We start from the raw sequence: 23,016 nt of genomic DNA on the forward strand, positions 1-23,016 counted from the left end.
TTTAAAGTTAGAAGTTTCCAACTCTTCCTCAGTTTCACTTATCCTAAAATTTATTTCTACTATGCTACTTGATTCATTGAAGAAATTCTATAGTGAAATGAAATTAAAAAAATATTAAGGGGCTGAGAGATAACACAGCAGTTGGGCATTTTCCTTGCATGCTGCTGACTCAGAAGGGACCAGGTTTGATTCCCAGCATCCCATATGGTCTCCCAGCCTGCCAGGGCAATTTCTGAGTGCAGAGCCAGGAGTAACCTTTGAGCACCGCTAGGTATGGCCCAAAATCAATCAATAAATAAATAAAGTTTAAAAAAGAGAAAAAGAAATTATATTAATAAGAAATATTGATTTAGCTATGTTCTAATAATATCTAACACACAATTAAGGGCTACTCTGAATTATACGTTAGGCAGCTTTCAAACATCAATTACAATTTTTAATACAAAATTAGTCCAAATCTAGGACTATAAACATGTATTGTTATATGTATGTGTATATATTTATATTTATATGATGAATATCCAAGAAATAAATAAGTTTAGCTAGAGAGCTGATAGTCCTAGGAAAGGAGCAGAAAATGGTGATAAGGGCTCTTAATTCTTTTTTTTTTTTTTTGGTTTTTGGGCCACACCCTGTGACGCTCAGGGGTTACTCCTGGCTATGCGCTCAGAAGTTGCTCCTGGCTTCTTGGGGGACCATATGGGACGCCGGGGGATCGAACCGCGGTCCGTCCTAGGCTAGCGCAGGCAAGGCAGGCACCTTACCTTCAGCGCCACCACCCGGCCCCAAGGGCTCTTAATTCTTGAATTACCTGGATGCCCTTTGGAATGGAGGAGTCTTGTGTTCACTCTTTTGCTCTATTACCTCCCCAGAGGAAGATATCCACAGAGACCTCACACACACACACACACACACACACACACACACACACACACACACCCTTCTTGAGATGTAAAAATCTAACTAGGCTTGATTAGCATTAGCTAGGTATCTGTCCTTCCTCCCATGCTGATTATCCCTGAATAATAAATACTGTACAAGGAGGATACTCAAGGCTTTCTCAGTTCAAGAAACTAGAAGCCCCCTGACCCCATGCTTTTCTCTATTATGTGTGTCTTGTTTTCTTAATCCTCATGGCACTCCTGGTTCAGGCCTGTCACCCATAGCTGGACTTCAGCTTATATACATATAAATATGCATACATATTGGAACCAAAGCTATAGCACTACAAATGTTTCCCCCAAGCCTCTATAGGAGTGAGCACAAGGCCAGGAGTAAGCCCTGAGCATTGCTGCCTTTGGCCCAAAAACAAATTAAATTAAATTAAAAATACATAGAGCCCAAACGAGTGCATACCAGGAATGTTAATATGTACAATTGCTAAAACATGTTATAAGTGATACAGTATTTGTTATTCTGACTCAACTCTTATACTCATTTTCCTAATCCAAGTACGTATTGATTTATTATGGAGACAAGATAAAGTAAATAGTTAAATAAAATAATCCTATTTAAAATCTGTCAAACATAGGTTGATCTAACCAAATAGTAATCATGCTCCATATATTTTTCTCATGAGCCTCTAAATAGTTATATCTTTGCTCTGATAGGTCAAACAAACTCATAATAAAAAGGCTTCTTATTTTTAGCAAAAAAAAAAAAAAGAAAGAAATGTTTTAAACAGCAAACATCACAGGATTCTTCTTTCCTAGAGATATTAATAAAGCTTAGAAAGAGGGCAATAAAAAATGACAAGCTAGTAAATGTGTTAGCATAATGTCTCTTTATTTGTTGATTATGTTTTATCCTTCCTTTAAGAAAAAAACTGTCACTATTAGAATAAATGTGTATTTCCTTAATGCAAATTCTTTAGGAAAGTAATCTCATTAAAAAAATTGTATACACGGGGTCAGAGAGATAGCACAGCATTAGGGTGCTTTTGCCTTGCATATAGCCGATCCAGCACAGGCGGATAGTTAGAATCCTGGCATCCCATATGGCCCCCCATGCCTGCCAGGAGCCATTTCTGAGCTCAGAGCCAACAGTAATCCCTTAGCGTCGGTGGGTGTGACCCAAAATCCAAAATAATAAAAAATTGTATACATAGGTGGTTCACGTATTCATGATCTAATCCAGGGTTTCTTAAGCTTTTCCCATGTGCAACTTCTGTCTAAGAAACACAACATCAGTGATAGAACTATAAAGATTAACTATAAACTAAAAGGTTAGATGGTTGGTTTGGGGTTAACTTTTGGTTGCTACATATTCTGAACAAATGTTTCAGAATGTTGTGCCTGTTATAATGGAAATTAATGATATGTATATTTGATTTTGTAACATATGTAACATATGCAACATATATACATATGTGTATATATGATATATACAGCAATGTATATGTGCTGTAAAGAGTTGGTTTTGCTTGTGGGTGGAAAGTTTTAAAAGATGCCCACCCTGTCTATACTTAGGATGAGTTTCCTATTCTATTCAAGCTTAGAAATTACTGATTTTGGAAACTCCCTGTAGCCATACTGATAAGATGTGATGTGTATGTACTCACTTGCTGTACTCAACTTCTTTCAATGTAACCAATCCTTATCTTTTTTAAAAATTCTTTTATTGAAATCAATGTGAATTACAAATCTTTCACATTTGTATTCCAGACACATAGTGAGTGAATTAGGATCATTTCACCACCAGTGTTGACCTCTCTCCACCATAGTTCCCAGCATGCATCCCATTCCTCTACCCTTAGCCTCTGGACTGTAACAGGTCCCTTCTGTGTGTGTGTGTGTGTGTGTGTGTGTGTGTGTGTGTGTGTGTGTGTGTGATTCTATTGTTGTTGACTTTGATTTGGGAATTTAGATCTGATCATGGGGAGGGGTGTGGGTCATACCCGACAGCATACAGGGATTACTCCTGGCTCTGCACTCAGAAATCGCTCTTACAGGCTCGAAGGACCATATGAGATGCTTGGAATCGAACTGGGGTCTGTCTCACCAGCAGTGAATAAGAGTTCCTTTCTCTCCACAACCCTGCCAGCACTGATTGTTCTTGTTCTTTGTGGTATGTGCCAGTCTCTGTGGTGTGACATGGTACCTCATTGTAGTTTTCATTTGCATCTCTCTGATGATTAGTGATGTGGAGCATTTTTTCATGTGTCCTTTGGCCATTTGTATTTCTTCTTTGAGGAAGTGTCTGTTCATTTCTTCTCCCCATTTTTTGATGGGGCTATATTTTTTTCCTTATTAAGTTCTGTTAGTACCTTGTATATTTTCAATATTAGCCCCTTGCCTAATGGGTATTGGGTGAATAGTTTCTCCCATTCTGTGGGTGGCTTTTTTATCTTAGGCACTATATTTCCTTCAAGGTGCATAAGCTTCTTAGCTTAATATAGTCCCATCTTAGGCACAAGAGAGTATTTCTTGTGCTTTAGGAACAACCAATCTGGTGAGAACAAATCAATAATGGGTATAGATACCAATAAAATATGAGTAAGGACTCTGCAAAATCTGACCAAGAGAACCAGCACTTTGCGTAAGACCAGGGAGATGGTGACTGTGAAAAATGAAATCTGATTCAGTGTCCTTTCTCCCCCACAGTGCCTTGGATGTTTTGTTCCCACTGAACAGAGAGACAAGGCTGAAGAAAAGTAACAAGGAAAAGAGTAACACTTCAGCCTTTTTTACACTGAACAAAGCAGCAGACTGTTAAAGGCCAACAATAGGGCTTATCAAAACCCTGGTGGTTCTCTAATTTCTTCAGAGATAAGAGTATTCATTTATTCTGACAATTCATCTGAATAGTAAAGGAAAAGGGACTAGGTCAAGTGATAGATAAGGTGGCATAATAGAAAAGGTCCTTTATTTACCACCTGATGATCAGCAAGCACATATTCTGATTCTTTGGGTCACCCCAGACTTACTCCTGGCTCTCAGGAATCACTATCAGCAGAGTTTAGGGGACCCTATGTCATGTCAGAGATCACACCTGGACTGGTTGTGTGGAAGGCCAGTACATTAACCTCTAATATCTTCTCTGATGCTTTTAATATCTATCTGATATTATATATAGATATTTTTAATATATATCTGATGCTTTTATTATCTAAAATGTATAACTCAAAATAAGTCACATGTAACACTTGTTTGAACACATATACCAGGTAATATATATGTATATATATATATATATATATATGTTTGCAGATTAATTTGGTGTGTTTATCTCAAGACAATATATTTTTAAAATCCTGAACTGAGATGCTTCATATTTACTTAATCGGTTTTTTAACCTTTCTCTTATTCAATATTTAGTATGCAAATTCTTTAAGTCTAATAAATCTAAGTATTTTCCACTCAGTGCCTCCAATTTCTTGACTACCCCTTATAACCTCACAATTAGTTACCAGATATTAAAATGCAGACACACGATGAAGATTGTGATTTCTAAGTATTTTAGGTCATAAGTTGCTCTACCAAATGAGAACGAAATTAAAAACCACTCTAAAAACTGATCTAAGTTTATCAAAAATTTATGTTCTGAAATGCCTGTACCAAATAACAGAGATATTTTTTAGATTCATCACATTTCCAAGTAGTCTCAAATTCAAAGTTTGGAGTCATTAGACTACAGATTGATAATTATATGATTTTATACTTAAAAACAAAACCAAGTTTCACTTTGTAACAAGCTAAAACTATTGGCATTTAAATTTATCCTTCAATGTTTTTTTAATTTTAGAAACCATGTTAATGATAAAGATAAGGCTTCATGCATGACAACTCCTGCACCACACCCCCATCAGAATGTTCATTTCCCTTCACCACTGTCTCAGTATAATTATCTCTTAATTGTTTGTCTTTAATCACTTTCACTTTTCTTAGTATTTGGCAAAAAAAAAATGTATTCACCTCACAAAATACTAAGATTCCTATGTTTCTTTTTTTAATAATTTTTATTGAGACTAATGTGAATTACAAATCTTTCACAGTTATAGTTAAGGTACGTAGTGATAGTGAATTAGGGCAATTCCTACCACCAGTGTTGACCTCCCTCTGCACTGTTCCCAGCATGTATCCCATACCTACACCCTTAGCCCCCTGGACTGCTACTGTAACAGGTCCCTTTTGATATAGCTTGCTGCAGTTTGGGTCTCTTAATTCTATTGTCATTGACTTCGGGTTGTGTATTTAGGTCTGATCATTTTTTATTTCCACTCAATGCTCATGAGACCACTTTGCCCCTGGTACTATCCACTTTTTTTTCCCTCAACTTGTAGGAAGCCATAGAACAGAACAGCAGAACAAATGATGCATGGTCTATAGTTCTAAAGAAAGGAAGGAAGGAAGGAAGGAAGGAAGGAAGGAAGGAAGGAAGGAAGGAAGGAAGGAAGGAAGGAAGGAAGGAAGGAGGAGGGAGGGAGGGAGGGAGGGAGGGAGGGAGGGAGGGGAGGGAGGGAGGGAGGGAGGGAGGAGAGAGAGAGAGAGAGAGAGAAAGAGAGAAGAAAGAAAGAAAGAAAGAAAGAAAGAAAGAAAGAAAGAAAGAAAGAAAGAAAGAAAGAAAGAAAGAAAGAAAGAAAGAAAGAAAGAAAGAAGAGAGAGAGAGAGAGAGAGAGAGAGAGAGAGAAAGAAAGAAAGAAAGAAAGAAAGAAAGAAAGAAAGAAAGAAAGAAAGAAAGAAAGAAAGAAAGAAAGAAAGAAAGAAAGAAAGAAAGAAAGAAAGAAAGAAAGAAAGAAAGAAGGAAAGAAAGAAAGAAGGAAAGAAAGAAAGAAAGAAAGAAAGAAAGAAAGAAAGAAAGAAAGAAAGAAAGAAAGAAAGAAAGAAAGAAAGAAAGAAAGAAAGAAAGAAAGAAAGAAAGAAAGAGAGAGAGAGAGAGAAAGAAAGAAAGAAAGAAAGAAAGAAAGAAAGAAAGAAAGAAAGAAAGAAAGAAAGAAAGAAAGAAAGAAAAGAAAGAAGAGAAAAAAGAAGAGAAAGTGTCTAGAAACTGTCTAGAAACTATAAATATAAATGTAAAAGAAGAACAAAAGAAAAAGAAAAAAGTGAGGGGGGGCTGATGTGGCAACTCTTTTGTTTGTTTGTTTGTTTTGCATAGGTACAATAAGTATTGAAGAAATTAGAAAAAAAACTCCCTTGGCCTAAGAGAGTCAGGGTGACTCCACCCTTAAAGCATACTGTCATGTGACTGACTACAGGTTCCAGACATGGTCACTGTCAAACCCCAAAGGTTTAAGGTGCTTAGACTTCATTCTAGGATCTGGGCAAAAACCAAGATCTCTACCTCTAATTAGAGGACTGACTTTGACAACCACAACTGAGCAAAATGTTTCCTGGGTTCCTATGTTTCTAAATTACCTGCCTGAGTGTTAAAACTCAAGAATTAAAACAATTCTTTTAAATGGATAGCCACTTCTCCAAAAAAGATACACAGAAGGCTAATAGGCACATGAAAAGACAGTTAATATCTCCTATAATCAGTGAAATGCAAATCAACAAAGAGGAGGTATTACCTCAGCCTACTGAAAATGGATGTTTCCCAAAAGGCAAGAGACAAGTGTGGAAGAGCACATGGAGAGAAGGGAATGCATGCTGGTGGCCCCTTTATAGAAAAAAGTATAGACACCTCCTAAAATTAAAAATAGAAATTCCATACAATTCTATTATTCCACTTCTTGCTACCTACAAAAACAATACAAAGGCACAGATTCCAGGAGTATATGTGTGTATATGTATTCATACATATAATATTGGTCCTATTCATTGCAGCACTTATCAATAGTCAGGAACTGGAGAAACCGAAAGTACTCACTCACTGTTAAATAAATAAAAAAGATACAGCATATGAAAACAATGGAATTTGCAACATGTACCCATGCCTAAAGGTAATTATATTAGTAGGAAAGGGCAAGACAATGCAATGAGGCTATATGATTTCACTCCTGTAAAGCAAACAGGTGAACTAATGAAAACAAAAATAAAATTTTGAACTAGAAGACCGATTAGTGTTTACCAGGGTTGAAGAGCAAAGGTGGGTAGGCAGATGAGGCAAGGAGGACAACTAAATTATGGTGAGGTATAAAAATCACATTTTTGGTGATTGTTACACAAATACATGCTGACTTTCAGTCATGCACACCTGAAGCATATATGTTATGTGATCTATATATGTTATGCAATCTCGCTTTAATAAAACTAATAAAAACAAAATTTAAATTCATAACAATAGGGGCCGGGTAGGTGGCGCTGGAGGTAAGGTGTCTGCCTTGCAAGCGCTAGCCAAGGAAGGACCGCGGTTCGATCCCCCGGCGTCCCATATGGTCCCCCCAAGCCAGGGGCGATTTCTGAGCACATAGCCAGGAGTAACCCCTGAGCGTCAAATGGGTGTGGCCCAAAAACCAAAAAAAAAAAAAAAAAATTCATAACAATATTAGACCATAAGTTATACTAAAGTTTGATTAAAATTAAAATTAAAAGTTAGCAATATTAAACCATAAGTTATATTAAAATTTGAAAGGGACAACAAAACTAATTACCATACTTATAACTTCTTAATGGTGGAGGCAGGCTGGTCCTTAAAGGGACATCTGTAAGAGAGAAATTGTTTTTATTTATAAAATATTCAAATAGACACAGTGCATACATACAGTACAAGCAGAATCTTTTGGTTCCGTTCCATACATCCAGACAAAGTACTCTGTTAATAAGGGCTTTCTCGGGGTAGAGAGGATGGCACAAAGCTCAAAGGGCCTGCATTGTGAGCACATGGTGCTTCCATCCCCAGCACTGCGGGGAAGTGATCCTGAGGGTCCACAATTCGTGACTGTTCATGAATGGTAACTCTGCTGTTGGGGAATTTCCTGGCCAATAGTAATTTCCAAGTATGTGAAGAACCACAATTATGACTAACAGAGAAGGGAAACAAAGGAAAAGGGATGGAACATAGGTAGGGAGAGGAGAAAATGAAGGAAAGAAAATAAGAAAATCAGATGAACCTAACACACCATCCAAGGGTAACCTCAAACAGTGATACATAAGGCTGACTTGTGACTAGATAAAACTGGAGAACCAGGAGCCGGAGCAATAGCACAGCAATAGGATGTTTGCCTTGCACATGGCCGACTCAGGTCGAACCAGAGTTCAATCCCCAGTGTCTCATATAGTCCCCAGAGCTAGAAGCAATTTCTGAGCGCATATCCAGGAATAACCCCTGAGCATCACCAGGTGTGGCCCCAAAACAAACAAACAAAAATAACTGAAGAACCATTGTGAATAACTGGATAGCAATAGTGGAAACCAAAGATCTAGAAAAATCTTAGTACTCTAAGAAAAATTTAAATAATCTACAATATAAGTCCACACAGCAAAAGACAAAAATGAGTAAAATTGTTTAAAACCGTCTTCCAGGAGTCCAGTGGAATAGCACAGGGGCTTAAAGTCCCTGCTTGCAAGCACATGGCTGTAAGCTCACAAATCTAGTGTCCCACACGCATGAGGCACACTCCTAGAAAATATTTGAGCCTGGCAGATCTGCTGTCTGCAATCCCCTGTCCCACAATTTCAAGCCACACCAGGAGTGTATAAATATCACAAAATGGACTGCAAACTCTGGCAAGCACCAACACTAAACTAGATTTGTAAATGCCAGCTTCAAAAAGTATGACCTCTTGTGAGAATTGCAGTGGCCCTGGTGAACCACCACAACTGTAACTTGTATGCCTCAACCAAGAGTGGGACCCCTGGTGAGCATGTGGCTAAGCATCACAACTATAACAATGCGGATCTGCAGTGAGCACAGCAAATGAGTGCACAAGCACCACGACCTGAGGCACAACTTCTGTTCATCACATCAAAAATGATAAGAGAGGCCCGGAGAGATAGCACAGCGGCGTTTGCCTTGCAAGCAGCCGATCCAGGACCAAAGGTGATTGGTTCGAATCCCGGTGTCCCACATGGTCCCCCGTGCCTGCCAGGAGCTATTTCTGAGCAGACAGCCAGGAGTAACGCTTGAGCACCGCCGGGTGTGACCCAAAAACAAAAACAAAAAACAAAAAAAAATGATAAGAGAAAGGAGAAGAATGAGAGGGAATGAAATAGTAGTCTAAAATTAAAAAGCCAAATAAAATTAAATATGACACTATTGTTTGTTTTAATTGTTAAAAAAAAAAAAGCATTGGATTTGTTTTTGTTTTTGCATTAAATTTGGTTCTAATTTTGAGTTGGGGTCACACTCAGTCTTGGCACAAGCTTTCTCCTGGTTCTTTGCTCTAAGATTGCTCTTGGTGGAGCTCAGAAGACCATCTGAGTCTATGGCCATACCACCCTGAACATGCCCTATCTCGTCTGATCTCGGAAGCTAAGCAGGGTCGGGCCTGGTTAGTACTTGGATGGGAGAAGACCATCTGAGGTGCTAGGGTTGGTATCTATGACAGTAATTTGCAAGACAAGCACCCTACCCTCTGTACTACTATAGTCCTTGTAGTTTGTTTGTGTTTGTTTGTTTTTTAAATAAAAGCCACTCCCAATGGTCCAGGGATGGAACTCAGGGCCTTATGCATGAAAGATGTGTACTTTAGCACTGAGCCATAACTTGGCCTTCAGCTTTATTCTTCAACAATTCTGGCAGGGATATGGGAAAAAAGAAACTCACACAGTGTTAGTGGGAATATAAATTGATGTATCTTCTATAGAAAACAATATAGATATTTCCCTAGACATCAAAAATAGATCAAATATATACCCAACAACTCTACTCCTAGGAATCTGTCAGAAAAAAACTAACACTAATTCAAAAAGCTAAGTCTGGGGCTAAAAAGCAATAGTACAGTAGATAAGTTGCTTATCGTGTATGCCCTGACCTGGGTTCAATCCCTGGTACCCCATATGGTACCCCAAGCACAACCAAGAGTGATGATCCCTGAGTACAAAGCCAGGAATAAGCTCTAGGCACAGCCAAATGTGACCCAAACTGTCTCTAACCCCCCAAAATGATCAATGCATAAACTTATGTGATATTTAAAATTCTAAGATGTGGAAATAATCAAAAGCCAAATGACAGATAAGTGGAAAAAGAAGTTGTAGTATATGCGCACAGTAAAATATTACAGAGCTCTAAAAAGAACCAATGAAATCCTGCTTTTTACAACAACTCAGTAGGGGACTGTGCTAAGCAAAGTAAGTCAGAAGGTAAAAAAGATAAACACCAGACATGGCCCTCTTACACAGGATGTTAAAGAAATAAAGCCAAAGAGAAACAAACCCTTAAATCTCTACACAGCTGAGGGTACCAAAGTGGGGAAGAACACTAGTCATACTTTAAATCAACATTCAACCATATGAAAATAAATAAGATACTGTTACCAACACAAGTCTCTCCAAGCTCAGAGAGCCTAAACAGTAACACAGAAGGCTCAACTAGCACCAAATACAGCCCAGTAAATCCTTAGACACTGACTTTCATAACACAATGAAGAGATAGAAAAATTATCTAAAACTGACCCTTGTCGATCTAAGTTTTGACAATTCCATTTACCATCATGTTCTAAGAACATGAAGTAAATTTGTGTCTGCAAGGAGGCAGGCTAGGGTGGTAAGTGAGAAACTGAGGACAATATAAAGGGAAGGTCACACTGGTGGTGTGATAGATATGTCTGAACATATAATGCCTGAAATGACTGTATTATGAACAACTTGGTAAATCATGGTGTTATAATAATAATAAAAAATAATAATAATAATGGGCCAAATGTCAGTTAGGGGCAAGAGAGATAGTACAAAACAGCAGATGTCATCTATTGCTAGCACATGCTCCCCCACTGAGCATTACAGGAAGTAGCCCTCAGAAATCCCAAGCAGTAGCCCAAGAAATCTCTGGCATAATAGACACAAGTATATAATAGCCTTGTAGCACGCAATAAACCATTGCCCAGCTTGTTGAGAATTACTATTTTATTGATTTATACAATTTTATTTGCTTTAGGTATAAGAAAAATCAACTGTCATTTCACCTTGGTTAGAAAAGATCTGTAAAAGTCATAAAATTCTGAGAATTAACTCCCATTTTTCAGAGTTTTTCTTTTAGTTGCTGTTCTTCCATCCTTGAACTTAATTCAGGGCCCCAAAGGAATTATTTGGTTTGTCTGTCTATTTAGAGTTTTTTTCAGTCTTTTTTGATTATTTGTTTTGTTTTGTTTTGGGGCCACACCCAGTGATGCTCAGATTATTGAATCTGTACTCAGGAATTACTCCTGGCGGTGCTCAGGGAATCAGGTAGGATAAGGAAGATTGATTCCAGATTGGACATGTGCAAGGCAGAAGTTCTACCAAGTATACTATTGCTGTAGCCCTTGTCTGTTATTTTGTTGCACTAGAAATGGAAGCCAAGGTCTTACAGATATGTTATCTGTTATTGAACCATATCCCTAATGTGGAACACAAAGAAGTTTTTATGGAAATACTCAGAATTGCAAAAGTGTTTTTTAAAAAACTGATTATGGAGGGTGGACAGAGTGACAGTACAGCAGGTAGGGCATTTGCATTGCACAAGGCCAACCCTGTTTTGATCCCCAGAATCCCATATGGTCCTCTAAGCCCACCAGGAGTAATTCCTGAGTGCAGAGCCAAGAGTAACCCATGAGCACCACCAGGCATGGCCCCAAAACTAAAAAAAAAAAAAAAACAAAAAACAAAAAACAAAAAAACTATTATAAGACTTAATGGATTAAATTAGGTCTCCATAATAGACATATAGAAAAATTAATTGTTCTATAAAAAACTTGAAACCATTAATTAAGCATAGAATTTTAAACTATTTCGTGAAAATATGAATTATGTTCAATCGAAAAACAAGGCAACTTAGTATGTATTAAGTTGCAATGGATTGCACAGATGAGTCTGAAATGTTAAAACCCACATTTCAGTAGAAAAATCAATAAAGTCTGTAAACCTATTAAAATAATGAGTAATAGAATAATATTTTACAGCACAGTAAAAGCCTAAAATATAGATGTGGCACTAGTCATAACGTACTATTTGGTGCTAGGACTACTTTGAAACCTTTTAGAGAAAGTACAAGCACCTAATGGGGAAAAAAAGTGAAATGAGATAGTACAATTTTGAAGTCACTTGCCTGGTAGGTATGTGGCTGACTCAGTTTCGATCCCTGGTACCCCATGTGGTCCCTTGAGTATTACCAGGAGTGATCCATGAGGCAATGCCAGCATTAAGTTCTGAGCACAGTCTGGGACAGCCCACCAACATGCACTGAGAATGATCCTAGCTGCTCTGCTGTTTGTGCTTAGTACAAAATTCCCAGTCAGTCAGGTATGTGTGAGCATTGCAGTAGAAGCATGCCCCTGACAAGCACCAAAATTAAAATGATGAGCAAGTATTATAGCCATAGCCCAAACTATAGAGAGCAAATGTGTTCGCACCACAATGACCCCTCAGGAACACCACAACTAACGGAGAAAATCTCCTGGTGAATACTGCAACCCAAATACATATAAATTGTAGCAAAATCTGTTCTAAGACCTTGAAGAATATCATTTAAATTTTGATGGAGGCTATACTAAATTCTCCTTCCATGAACATGAAATATTTTTCCATTTCCTAGTGTCCTCTTCTGTTTCTTCCAAAAGCAAATAAAGAAAATTAGTTTTTAATTATGACTTTCACTTCTAAGTGGTTCCAAAAGGAAAAGCGGGGCAGAGTTCAGTGGTTGATCATTGGCTTTGCATCACTGGGTTTAACCTTTGGCACACAAGATCTACCCCCAAACATCTTTAGGGGCAACCCCCATCACTCCCCAAAAAAACAATGTAACAAATATAAATTTGCTAGATTTCCTTGAAGGGCATTCAGGAATTCTTTGTTCAGCATTTCAACTTTTCTGTTTGAAATTATGACAAAGTTTAAAAACAATATAAAAGTTGGCTTTATTCATGGATAAACTGCAGCTCAGAAAATGTATAGGCTCGGGGCCGATGAGGTGGCGCTAGAGGTAAGGTGTCTGCCTTGCAAGCGCTAGCCAAGGAAAAGGACCTCGGTTCAATCCCCCTGCATCCCATATGGTCCCCCCAAGCCAGGGGCAATTTCTGAGCACTTAGCCAGGAGTAACCCCTGAACATCAAATGGATGTGGCCCGAAAAAAAAATTTATAGGCTCAACACCAGCCTTAAAAGATAAACTGGGAGGGGCCGGAGAGATAGCACAGCAGCGTTTGCCTTGCAAGCAGCCAGCCCAGGCAGGACCTAAGGTGGTTGGTTTCAATCCCAGCATCCCATATGGTCCCCTGTGCCTACCAGGAGCGATTTCTGAGCAGATAGCCAGGAGTAACCCCTGAGCACTGCCGGGTGTGGTCCAAAACAAAACAAAACAAAAAAAGATAAACTGGGGGCTGGAGTGGTGGCACAAGCAGTAAGGCATTTGCCTTGCACCCACTAACTTAGGATGGACTGTGGTTCGATCCCCCAGCATCCCATGTGGCCCCCAAACCAGGAGTGATTTCTGAGCACATAGGCAGGAGTAACCCCTGAGCGTCACCGGATGTGGCCCAAAAAGCAAAAAAAAAATAAAATAAAATAAACTGAAAGGTATACTTTAAGACAAGACAGGCCTAAAGACACATCAAACTTCTACACAAAGATGGCTCTAAATCCCATGACAATTATCTCTCTCAAATTCAATGGGCCAAATGCACCAGTTAAGAGACAGAGTGACAAAATGGATCAAAAGGCTGGATCCAACATTTTGCTGCCTACAAGAAACACATCTGAATAGTCAGAACAAACACAGACTCAAAATCAAAGTTGGAGGCACACATTAGGAAGGAAGAAGGAGCCTACATAAATACTTAATGACACAGCTTATAAAAACAGAAAATGATCAACAAAATGAACCCAAAGTAAGTAGGCAGAAGGAAATAACAAAGCTTAGAGCAGAAATCAATGAAGTGGAAACCCAAAAAACAATCTGAAAGATCAACAAAAGCAAAAGTTGGTTTTTTTTTTTTTTTTTTTTTAAATAAACAAGGTTGATAAACCACTAGCAAAACTTAAAAAGAGGGGCCGGGTAGGTGGCGCTGGAGGTAAGGTGTCTGCCTTGCAAGCGCTAGCCAAGGAAGGACCGCGGTTCGATCCCCCGGCGTCCCATATGGTCCCCCCAAGCCAGGGGCAATTTCTGAGCACATAGCCAGGAGTAACCCCTGAGTGCCAAACGGGTGTGGCCCAAAAACCAAAAAAAAAAAAAAAAAAAAAAAAAAACTTAAAAAGAAAGGGAGAGAGAGTGGGCCAGCGAGGTGGTGCTAGAGGTAAGGTGTCTGCCTTGCAAGCGCTAGCCAAGGCATCAAACAGGTGTGGCCAAAAAACGAAAAGGAAAAAAAAAAGAAAGGGAGAGAGAGAAACTTAATAAACTGCGGTTCATCCCCCTGCGTCCCATATGGTCCCCCCAAGCCAGGGGTAATTTCTGAGAACTTAGCCAGGAGTAACCCCTGAGCATCAAACAGGTGTGGCCAAAAAAACAAAAGAAAAACAAAAAGAAAGGGAGAGAGAGAAACTTAATAAACCAGATTAGAAATAAAAAGGGGGAGATCACTACAGATAATAAAGAGATCCAAAGGATAATCAGAGACTTCTTAGAGAAACTCTATGCCACAAAACATGAGATCCTGGAAGAAATGGGGAAAAATGATAAAGAAAAATAAAAGACATTATTGTAATAATAGAGATGAGGGTCAGAAGGACTGGCTCATTGATATGAAGCTTACCACAAAGAGTGGTGAATGCAGTTAGATTAATGACTAAACTAAAAGCTACCATGACGATGTTGATGAGTGAGAGAAGTAGAACGCCTGTCTGGGATACAGGCAGGGGGTGGGGGAGAGGGGGAATGGGGACATTGGTGGTGGGAATTTGCATTGGTGGAGGGGGTGTTCTTTCTATGACTGAGGCCCAACTATAAACATGTTTGTAATCATGGTGCTTAAATAAAGATAAAAAAGTAAAATTATATGCAAAAAATACAGTTGGCTTTATAAGTGTTATCTTTATCAAAAATCATAAGAATCATGAGTGGTACAATACTATCTATATATTGTTCCAGATGCAAATTTGCCCTAAACAGTTTTTATCCCAGTGTGGATGCTCAGGACACCAATAATTTAATACTGAGTTTAGAAACCCACTGGTGGGGGTAGGAGGTGGCAGAGCAATAGTACAATGGGAAGGTATCTGCCTTGCAGTTGACCCAAGTTCAATCCCTGGCATCCCATATGGCCCAGCCTCTGAGCACTGCCAAGATTAATTCTTAAGTTCAGAGCCAGAAATAAACTTTGAGTACCACCTAAAGTGGCCCTAAAACAAAACAAAGCAAAACCATCTGGAGTCTATCAAAATAAAGACAGATTCCCCACTCACTATATATTGAAAATGATGAAGTCCTTCCAAATAGTTCATCAATTCTCTGAGCATCAGATAGTCTCCTGATTTCCTGGCTGATCACATAGAAGCTGAACACCCAAGCCTAATAGGTATTATTCTCTACATACCACACCCTATAACCTCTCAAATAAGCTTGTTATCAGCAAACCCAGACCTGAGAGTTTTTAAATCTTAAATAAGAGGGGAAGGAGCCAACTGGATGACACTCATCTCTGAGGAAGGGACACACACAGGAAGTGAGTCTGTGGGAAGAACTTCCAGTAGTGACCAGGCCTGGCTTAAAACCTAAATAAATACCTTCTGAAATATTTTTGGAAAGATTATTAATGTATCAATCAATTATTTTTCCCAAATACTAATAAAAAAGGTAAAAAATATCTCATACCTTTTTTAAGAAACACTATAAATTCCTTTACAGTTTGGTCCAAGTTAACTTTGTGATAAACTACAGACTTGAAGTTTCGATGCTCAAATGAGCGGATGAGGCGGACTGTAACGGTCACTCCTTCTGAAGCCATGTGGAGAACTACCTGACAAGGGATATAAGAATAGTTAATCCTCGGTGACTCCCCAAGCCTGCACTTCCATGTGCAGTTCTCCTGCACCCACACCACCTCATCCACCCTTGATAATTATGACAGAGGACCCCCAAATCAAGTTTCCTGAATATTCATTAGGATCTCAAGGTTAGTGCCACCTGCCCACTGTGCTCCTAGACATCTGTCATAGCTCTTCTGAATGACAGAAAGATGTTGAGTACAGATGGACACGTGACAGCATAGAATGTGAGCATGGATGTGAGGAAGCATGGCTGCATACACATGCAAGAGGCATACACTGACTGCTCTGGACCTGCTCCCTTCACTTGCACATTAAAATAACAACAGTCGGGGTCAGATTGACAGCACAGGAGATAGCGCCCAGGACTACATACAATTCCTAGTACCACATATAGTCCCCAAGTACCACCAGGAGTGATCCAAAAGGGCAGAGCCAGGTGAAAGCCCTGAGCACTGCCAGGTGTGACCTCCCCCAAATAAAAAAAATAAGTAAAATATAATAACAACAGTCATCTCAGGGTTCAGGATGTAGCTCAATGGCAGGGAACTTGCCTTGGTTTTGTAGAATCCTATGTTCTATCCCTGGCACAGTCACACACACAAAATAAATCACAATTGACTCTCAACAGGTTGCATTTTATTTTTATATTTTCTTTTTTTGTGAGGTGAGGGGTGCTGTCACACCTGGTAGTGTGCAGGTCTTACTCCTGGCTCTGTGCTCAGGGATAACTCCAGACAGGGCTCGGGGGATAACCATCATGGTGCTGGAAATCATGCAAGGAATGAACCCTACTTGCTGTACTATCTCTCTTGCCCTCAGGAAGCATTTTAATCTCCCAGATGCTGTCAGAATTCAGAGATGATTTAATTATATGTCATGTGATTATTCATCATTCACATTATTGTTGAGTTTCTTTAAGTTGATTTTACTCTAAATGTACATACTAGTCCTAGTTTTTTACACTGTGACCATATGGGTGATGTGACTTAATGTGGGGGGTCACAAAAATTTTATTTTAAAATAACATTATGGGGGTTGAAGAGGTAGTATAAGGGACAAGGTGCTTAACTTGTACAAATCCCTGTTCAACTCCCAGAACTGCCTAATAGTCTCCCAAACATCATTAGTAGTTGGCTCTGAGGACAAACCTAGGAGTAAACCTTGAATACAGCGAACTCCCATCTCCAAATACAAAATTTTAATGTATGGAGCTGGAGAGATAAGTTCAGGGGTTAAAACAATTGTTTTGCATGCAGCTTCCTGGTTTGAGCTATGGCACCATATATGGTCCTCTGTCACCAGCTATTTCAAGTTTTTGGTGGGTTTTTTGTTTTGTTTTGTTTTGTTTTATAAGACTGAAAAGATACATACCTTTCTATCTAGCAATTTTAGTCCAGGTAGAGTACTTGTATACATTCAGGAGAACTGTAAAAACACAATTATTAGCAATCTGGTAAATGTAAAAATTGGGAACAACTAAATGACAATGAATAGGAGACTAAGTAGCAAATTATGCCATAATCCAACAATGGAACATTCCAGCAATAGTAATAAGCTAGAATGTTATACGTCAACATAGAGGCATTTCACAAATAATACAGTGGAGTGCAAACATGTAGCTTAGTAGAAAGCAGTCTTGCAGGCCAGAAGCCAAGAATTTGGGCCCTTGAATTGCCCCATATGCTACAAATGATCTCTGCTCCCTCAACAAAATGTTCAGTTCCTGAGATACTATGCTAAGTGTGTGCAAGCACTATGATTAAAGAGACTGATGCCTAGAAAGAACCACAAAGCTTGCCAAAGAGGGGAGAATGCAATTAGGACAGAGAAGGGACCGCTATGACAATGATAGTTGGAAATGCTCACTCTGGATAGAAACTGGATTCTAAAAAGAGGCAAAGAGAGATACATGATACTCCTTCAGTAACAATATTGCAAACCACAGTGCCTAAGAAAGAAAGAGAGAGAAAGAGAGAGAGAAAAGAAAATTATCTAGCATAGAAGCAGGAAGGGTGCAGGGGTCCTCAAACTTTTTAAACAGGGGGCCAGTTCACTGTCCTTCAGACTGCTGGAGGGCCAGATTATAGTAAAAACAAAAATTATGAACAAATTTCTATGCATACTGCATATATCTTATTTAGCAGTGAAAAAACAAAATGGGAATAAATACAATATGTGGCCCGAGGGCCGTAGTTTGAGGACCATTGGGTTAGCAATTTTGTAACTGTATCTATCTCACAGTGATTAAATTAAAAATTTATTAATTGAAAAGTTGGAACTGTTTTTTTTGTTTTTGTTTTTGGTTTTGGTTTTTTGGTTTTTGGGTCACACCCGGCAGTGCTCAGGGGTTACTCCTGGCTATCTGCTCAGAAATCGCTCCTGGCAGGCATGGGGGACCATTTGGGACGCCGGGATTGAAACCAACCACCTTAGGTCCTTGCTTGCAAGGCAAACGCCGCTGTGCTATCTCCTCAGCCCTGGAACTGTTTTAATGTATAAAACAATCTGCTATTACATTAGTATGCCTGGTATAATTAGTCTAATTAAATGAGTGCTTCTAAAGGAACTGAATTTTTTTCTCTTAAATAAGGTGAGGATTCACTATGTAATCTTGCTTAGTTCATGACAATAAGTTAACAAAACTTTCAATGATCTCTGATAGTTTACAGACTATTTCTTTTTTTTGTTTTTGTTTTTGTTTTTTGTTTTTTTTGGGCCACACCCATTTTATGTTTAGGGGTTGCTCCTGGCTAAGCGCTCAGAAATTGCCCCTGGCTTGGGGGAACCATATGGGACTCCGGGGGATCGAATCGTGGTCCTTCCTTGGCTAGCGCTGGCAAGGCAGACACCTTACCTCTAGTGCCACCTCACTGGCCCCAGTTTACAGACTATTTCTTACTAAACCTGATTTATAATGCTTCTAAATTATTCCGATCTAGACTAGCAAGAAAGTAGGTGCTTGCCTTGCCTGCAGCCAACCCCCCTAATTCAAGCTCCAGCACCCTGAGCACCACTAGGAATGATCCCTGAACAGAGCCAGGAGTAAGCCTGGCCTACCATTCACCTCAAGGTGTCTCCCTCCCCCACCACCCCCATCCCCCGCAAAAAAAATTCTGATCCTAGAATAGTGGTCAGCAGATATCTACTAAATTACAATTAAAAATATACTATTAAATACAAACTACTTCTGAGAAAAGATTATTATAAAATCCTTCTGTATTTTAGAAGCAACTAAACAGGTTTGTTGCCTTTCTGGCCATTTCTTTCTCCTCCTACCTATTTCCCCAAAGAACCATAAGGCTTACATACACACACCCAGTAGTGCTTAGAAAGGCACAGAAAACAGTCCATGTTTCAAAAAGCTCAGAGCTAGATAGACCCAACTTAAATATCAACTCTATCTTTTAACTGCTACATCTATTTGGATTTCACATGACAAAATCGTCATAAAAAGCAGCTACATCTGAATAGTCCAGTAGGAATAAAACAGGTTTGAACATGAAGGCACTTATGTAGGTGGCAAATACCTCAGAAGAGCAATGCTATGAATCATAACAAATGATCCAGATCTGGCAGGCTGGAACATGCAGGCAAACTTTTATAATTATAGGCTTCCCCGAATCCCGAAACTTAATAAAATACTACTCAAATGTCACACTTAACTAGCTGAAATCTCCCATTTAAAATTCCATATTTGCATTTATCTAATTTTGGTCAGCACTGTATGTATATATTATGACCTTCATCAAAAATGTGCTGTAATTTTTAAGTTACTACTGATAGTAATAGTTACTGTTTTGCCTTTGAAGCTGATTTGCCTTAGTAACATTGGGAAATACAACTTGCTACTTAGGGAGGCTGACAGAATGTCAATATTAATGATCTACATTTAAAAAAATCCAATTAAAGTTTAATGGCATTACTCAAATGAAGAGACAGAGAAGTTAAAAACAATAAACGGGAATAATTTAATAAAGTATTTTCAAGGACAAAAAAACATTCTAATAAGTGAAATGGTATTCTTAACTATAAAAGCTTAAAGATATTTTAAAAAAAAATCAGTTCCCGAGGCCAGAGCAATAGCGCAGCAGGTAGGTCATTTGCCTTGCATTCAGCCAACCCAGTTCAATCCCTGGCATCACATATGGTCCCCAGAGCACCACCAGGAATGACTCCTTATCAGAGTAACCCCTGAGCGCTGCCAAGTGTGGCCCCCAAACAACAACAAATCAATTATTCCAAGGTCAGAGATAAGTGAGGCATTTGCCTTGCACCTAGGTAATCCTGGTTTGTTCCCCAGCACCACTTATGGTTCCCTGAACACTGCCCTCACCATAGTCAGGAATAAGTCCAGAACACCAACAAGTGTGAAGCCTCTCCCCCAACAAATAAAAAGAAACCAATATTCCCTAAACTTAGAAATAAAGCCTTATTCAGAATATGAAAGGATTTTAGGGAACTTATAAATATTTCTAAAATCCATCTGGAAAAATATAGTTAAAATATGGTTTTATGTAAGCTATCAAAAAAACAAAGGAAGAAAGGGATCAGTGGCATTAATTTTAAAATACAAAGGAATAGTCAGGAAGACAATAGCAATGTATTATATGTATATATAATCTTAGTTGATTCCATATATTTACAAAACTAGTTACAAAGATTTGAAATAATAAGCTATATGATTAACACTGTGATCTGAAGGAATAAGACAGACAAATCAATGAAATGCAAGTGAAAACTCAGAAATAGACTCTAGAAAATTTAATGTATATCACAGTGGCATTTGGAGGTCCAGAAAGATGGCTCCAAAAGCCAGAACATCTTTGGGCATTGCAAAATGTGTTTCTGGTGGCCCTCAAGGCCCATTAGAATTAATCCTGGTGTATAACATAGGAGTATGACAACACCTGGATAAATTCCCCATAAAAATATTTTGTAAACAGAACTTTACAAATCATTGTTCTGAAAATTAACAGAGAACTCATCTGCACATTTCTTTTAATTTTGTACCATTCCTCCTTTACATTTTAAAAATTAGTGCCACTGGGCAAGAGAGATAGCACAGGGGTCCCACAAGCCTGCCAGGAGTAATTTCTGAGCACAGAGCCAGGAGTAACCTCTGAGAGCTGCCGGGTGTGATCCAAAAACAAAAACATAATAAAAATAAAAAAGTTAAGTGAGTTAAAAGGTGACTACCTCAGTCTGAAAAATAAATAAAAATTAATGCCACTGATATCCTTGTTTTTGCTTTTGGGTCACAGCCAGTGGTGCTTAGGGTTTACTCTTGCCTCAGCATTCAGGAGTCACTCCTGACAGGCTCAGAGGTCAATATGAAATGCCAAGAACTGAACCACAATCAGCCATGTGCAAGGCAAGCCCTCTCTCTTCCTATTGTTTTATCATTGTGGCCCCAAGTTCCTTTTGTTGTTGTTGTTGTTGTTGTTGTTGTTGTTGTCCATGCCCAGTAGTATTCCCAAGGGATAATCCTAGCTCTGGGCTCAGAAATTTCTCCTGGCAAGCTCAGGAGTGCTGGGGTGCTGGGGATCAAACCCAGGTTGGCTGCATGCACCCTAGCTGCTGTGATATCACTCCAGCCCCAAGTTCCTTTCTTTTTTGATTATTTTTTTGCGACTATATTTTCAAGATAGATTTCTGAATGCAAGGTAAGTGTTCTGCACACTGTACTATCTCTAAAGTTTCACATTTGTTTTTCTTAGAGCTGACTACTAAGGTGAGGGTGTGCCAGATAAGAAGAGATAGATATGTATCCCTTTCTTATACAGACTGTATTTTAAAGTTACCAAATAGCTGTTGAAAATTCTTCATACAAAAATAATAGCTGGGCCCGGAGAGATAGCACAGCGGCGTTTGCCTTGCAAGCAGCCGATCCAGGACCAAAGGTGGTTGGTTCGAACTATTTCTGAGCAGACAGCCAGGAGTAACCCCTGAACACCGCCGGGTGTGACCCAAAAACCCAAAAAAAAAAAAAAAAAAAAAAGCTAAAAAGTACTCAAAATGATAGACTTAAAGATCTCCATTTACATCACCTGTCAATATAGCTAAAATGAAATAGTGAAACAATGTTAGGGAGGGTGTAGCAGGGGTCTCAAACTCAATTTACCTGGGGGCCGCAGAAGGCAAAGTCGGGGTGATCCTTGAGTGCAAAGTCAGTAGTAAGCCTTGAACATTGGGGGGTGTGACCCAAACAACTAAAACAAAACAAAACAAAAAAAGATTCCTCTAGGACAGGGCCACAAAATGTACGGAGGGCCGCAAACGGCCCGCGGGCCGCGAGTTTGAGACCCCTGGTAGAGAAACTAAATATCTTATTCTTTAAATAGTATAGCCACCTGAGAAAAGAGTATGGCAATTTCTCACCAAAAAATGAACACGACTCATTATACACCCTAGTCATTCATTCTACTGGGCACTTATGCCAGAAAGGTGAAAACCTGTTGCTCAACCAAAACTTACATATGAATGTTCACAGCATATTCATATGTAATATTCATAAACTGGAAATCACTCAATAGGTGAACGGTCAAATAAGTGGTGGGATGTACACAATAATTCGAAGAAATAAGTGATCTACATAACAATCTTGATTTATCAAAAGAATTAACCTGGATGGGCCCGGAGAGATAGCACAGCAGCGTTTGCCTTGCAAGCAGCCGATCCAGAACCAAAGGTGGTTGGTTTGAATCCCGGTGTCCCATATGGGTCCCCCGTGCCTGCCAGGAGCTATTTCTGAGCAGACATCCAGGAGTAACCCCTGAGCACTGCCGGGTGTGGACCCAAAATTAAAAAATAATAAAATAACATCTTTTATTTGGAGTGTGAGATGAGCAAGGTTAAATAAACTAACAAATATCAATTTCATTTTTAAAAAATGAAATAAGGGCCCGGAGAGATAGCACAGTGGTGTTTGCCTTGCAAGCAGCAGATCCAGGACCCAAGGTGGTTGGTTCGAATCCTGGTGTCCCATATGGTCCCCTGTGCCAGCCAGGAGCTATTTCTGAGCA

General features: G+C 39.1%; 1 protein-coding gene across 1 annotated transcript in view; it reads right to left on the reverse strand.

Annotated features, from left to right (window-relative positions):
- Positions 1–17,422, reverse strand: part of C5H2orf76 (chromosome 5 C2orf76 homolog) — a 34,990-nt gene extending 17,568 nt beyond the window's left edge. Inside the window, exons 1-3 of the mRNA XM_049773164.1 lie at positions 17,366–17,422; positions 15,819–15,963; positions 7,532–7,582 (exon numbers count right to left, since the gene is read on the reverse strand). Coding sequence (XP_049629121.1) covers positions 7,532–7,582; positions 15,819–15,963; positions 17,366–17,410 — 241 coding nt within the window. The 5' untranslated portion in view covers positions 17,411–17,422. The remainder of the gene's footprint in view (positions 1–7,531; positions 7,583–15,818; positions 15,964–17,365) is intronic.
- Positions 17,423–23,016: the final 5,594 nt, after the last annotated feature.

The sequence above is a fragment of the Suncus etruscus genome, chromosome 5 (genome assembly GCF_024139225.1).
Source record: "Suncus etruscus isolate mSunEtr1 chromosome 5, mSunEtr1.pri.cur, whole genome shotgun sequence".
NCBI classification, from domain to species: Eukaryota; Metazoa; Chordata; class Mammalia; order Eulipotyphla; family Soricidae; genus Suncus; species Suncus etruscus.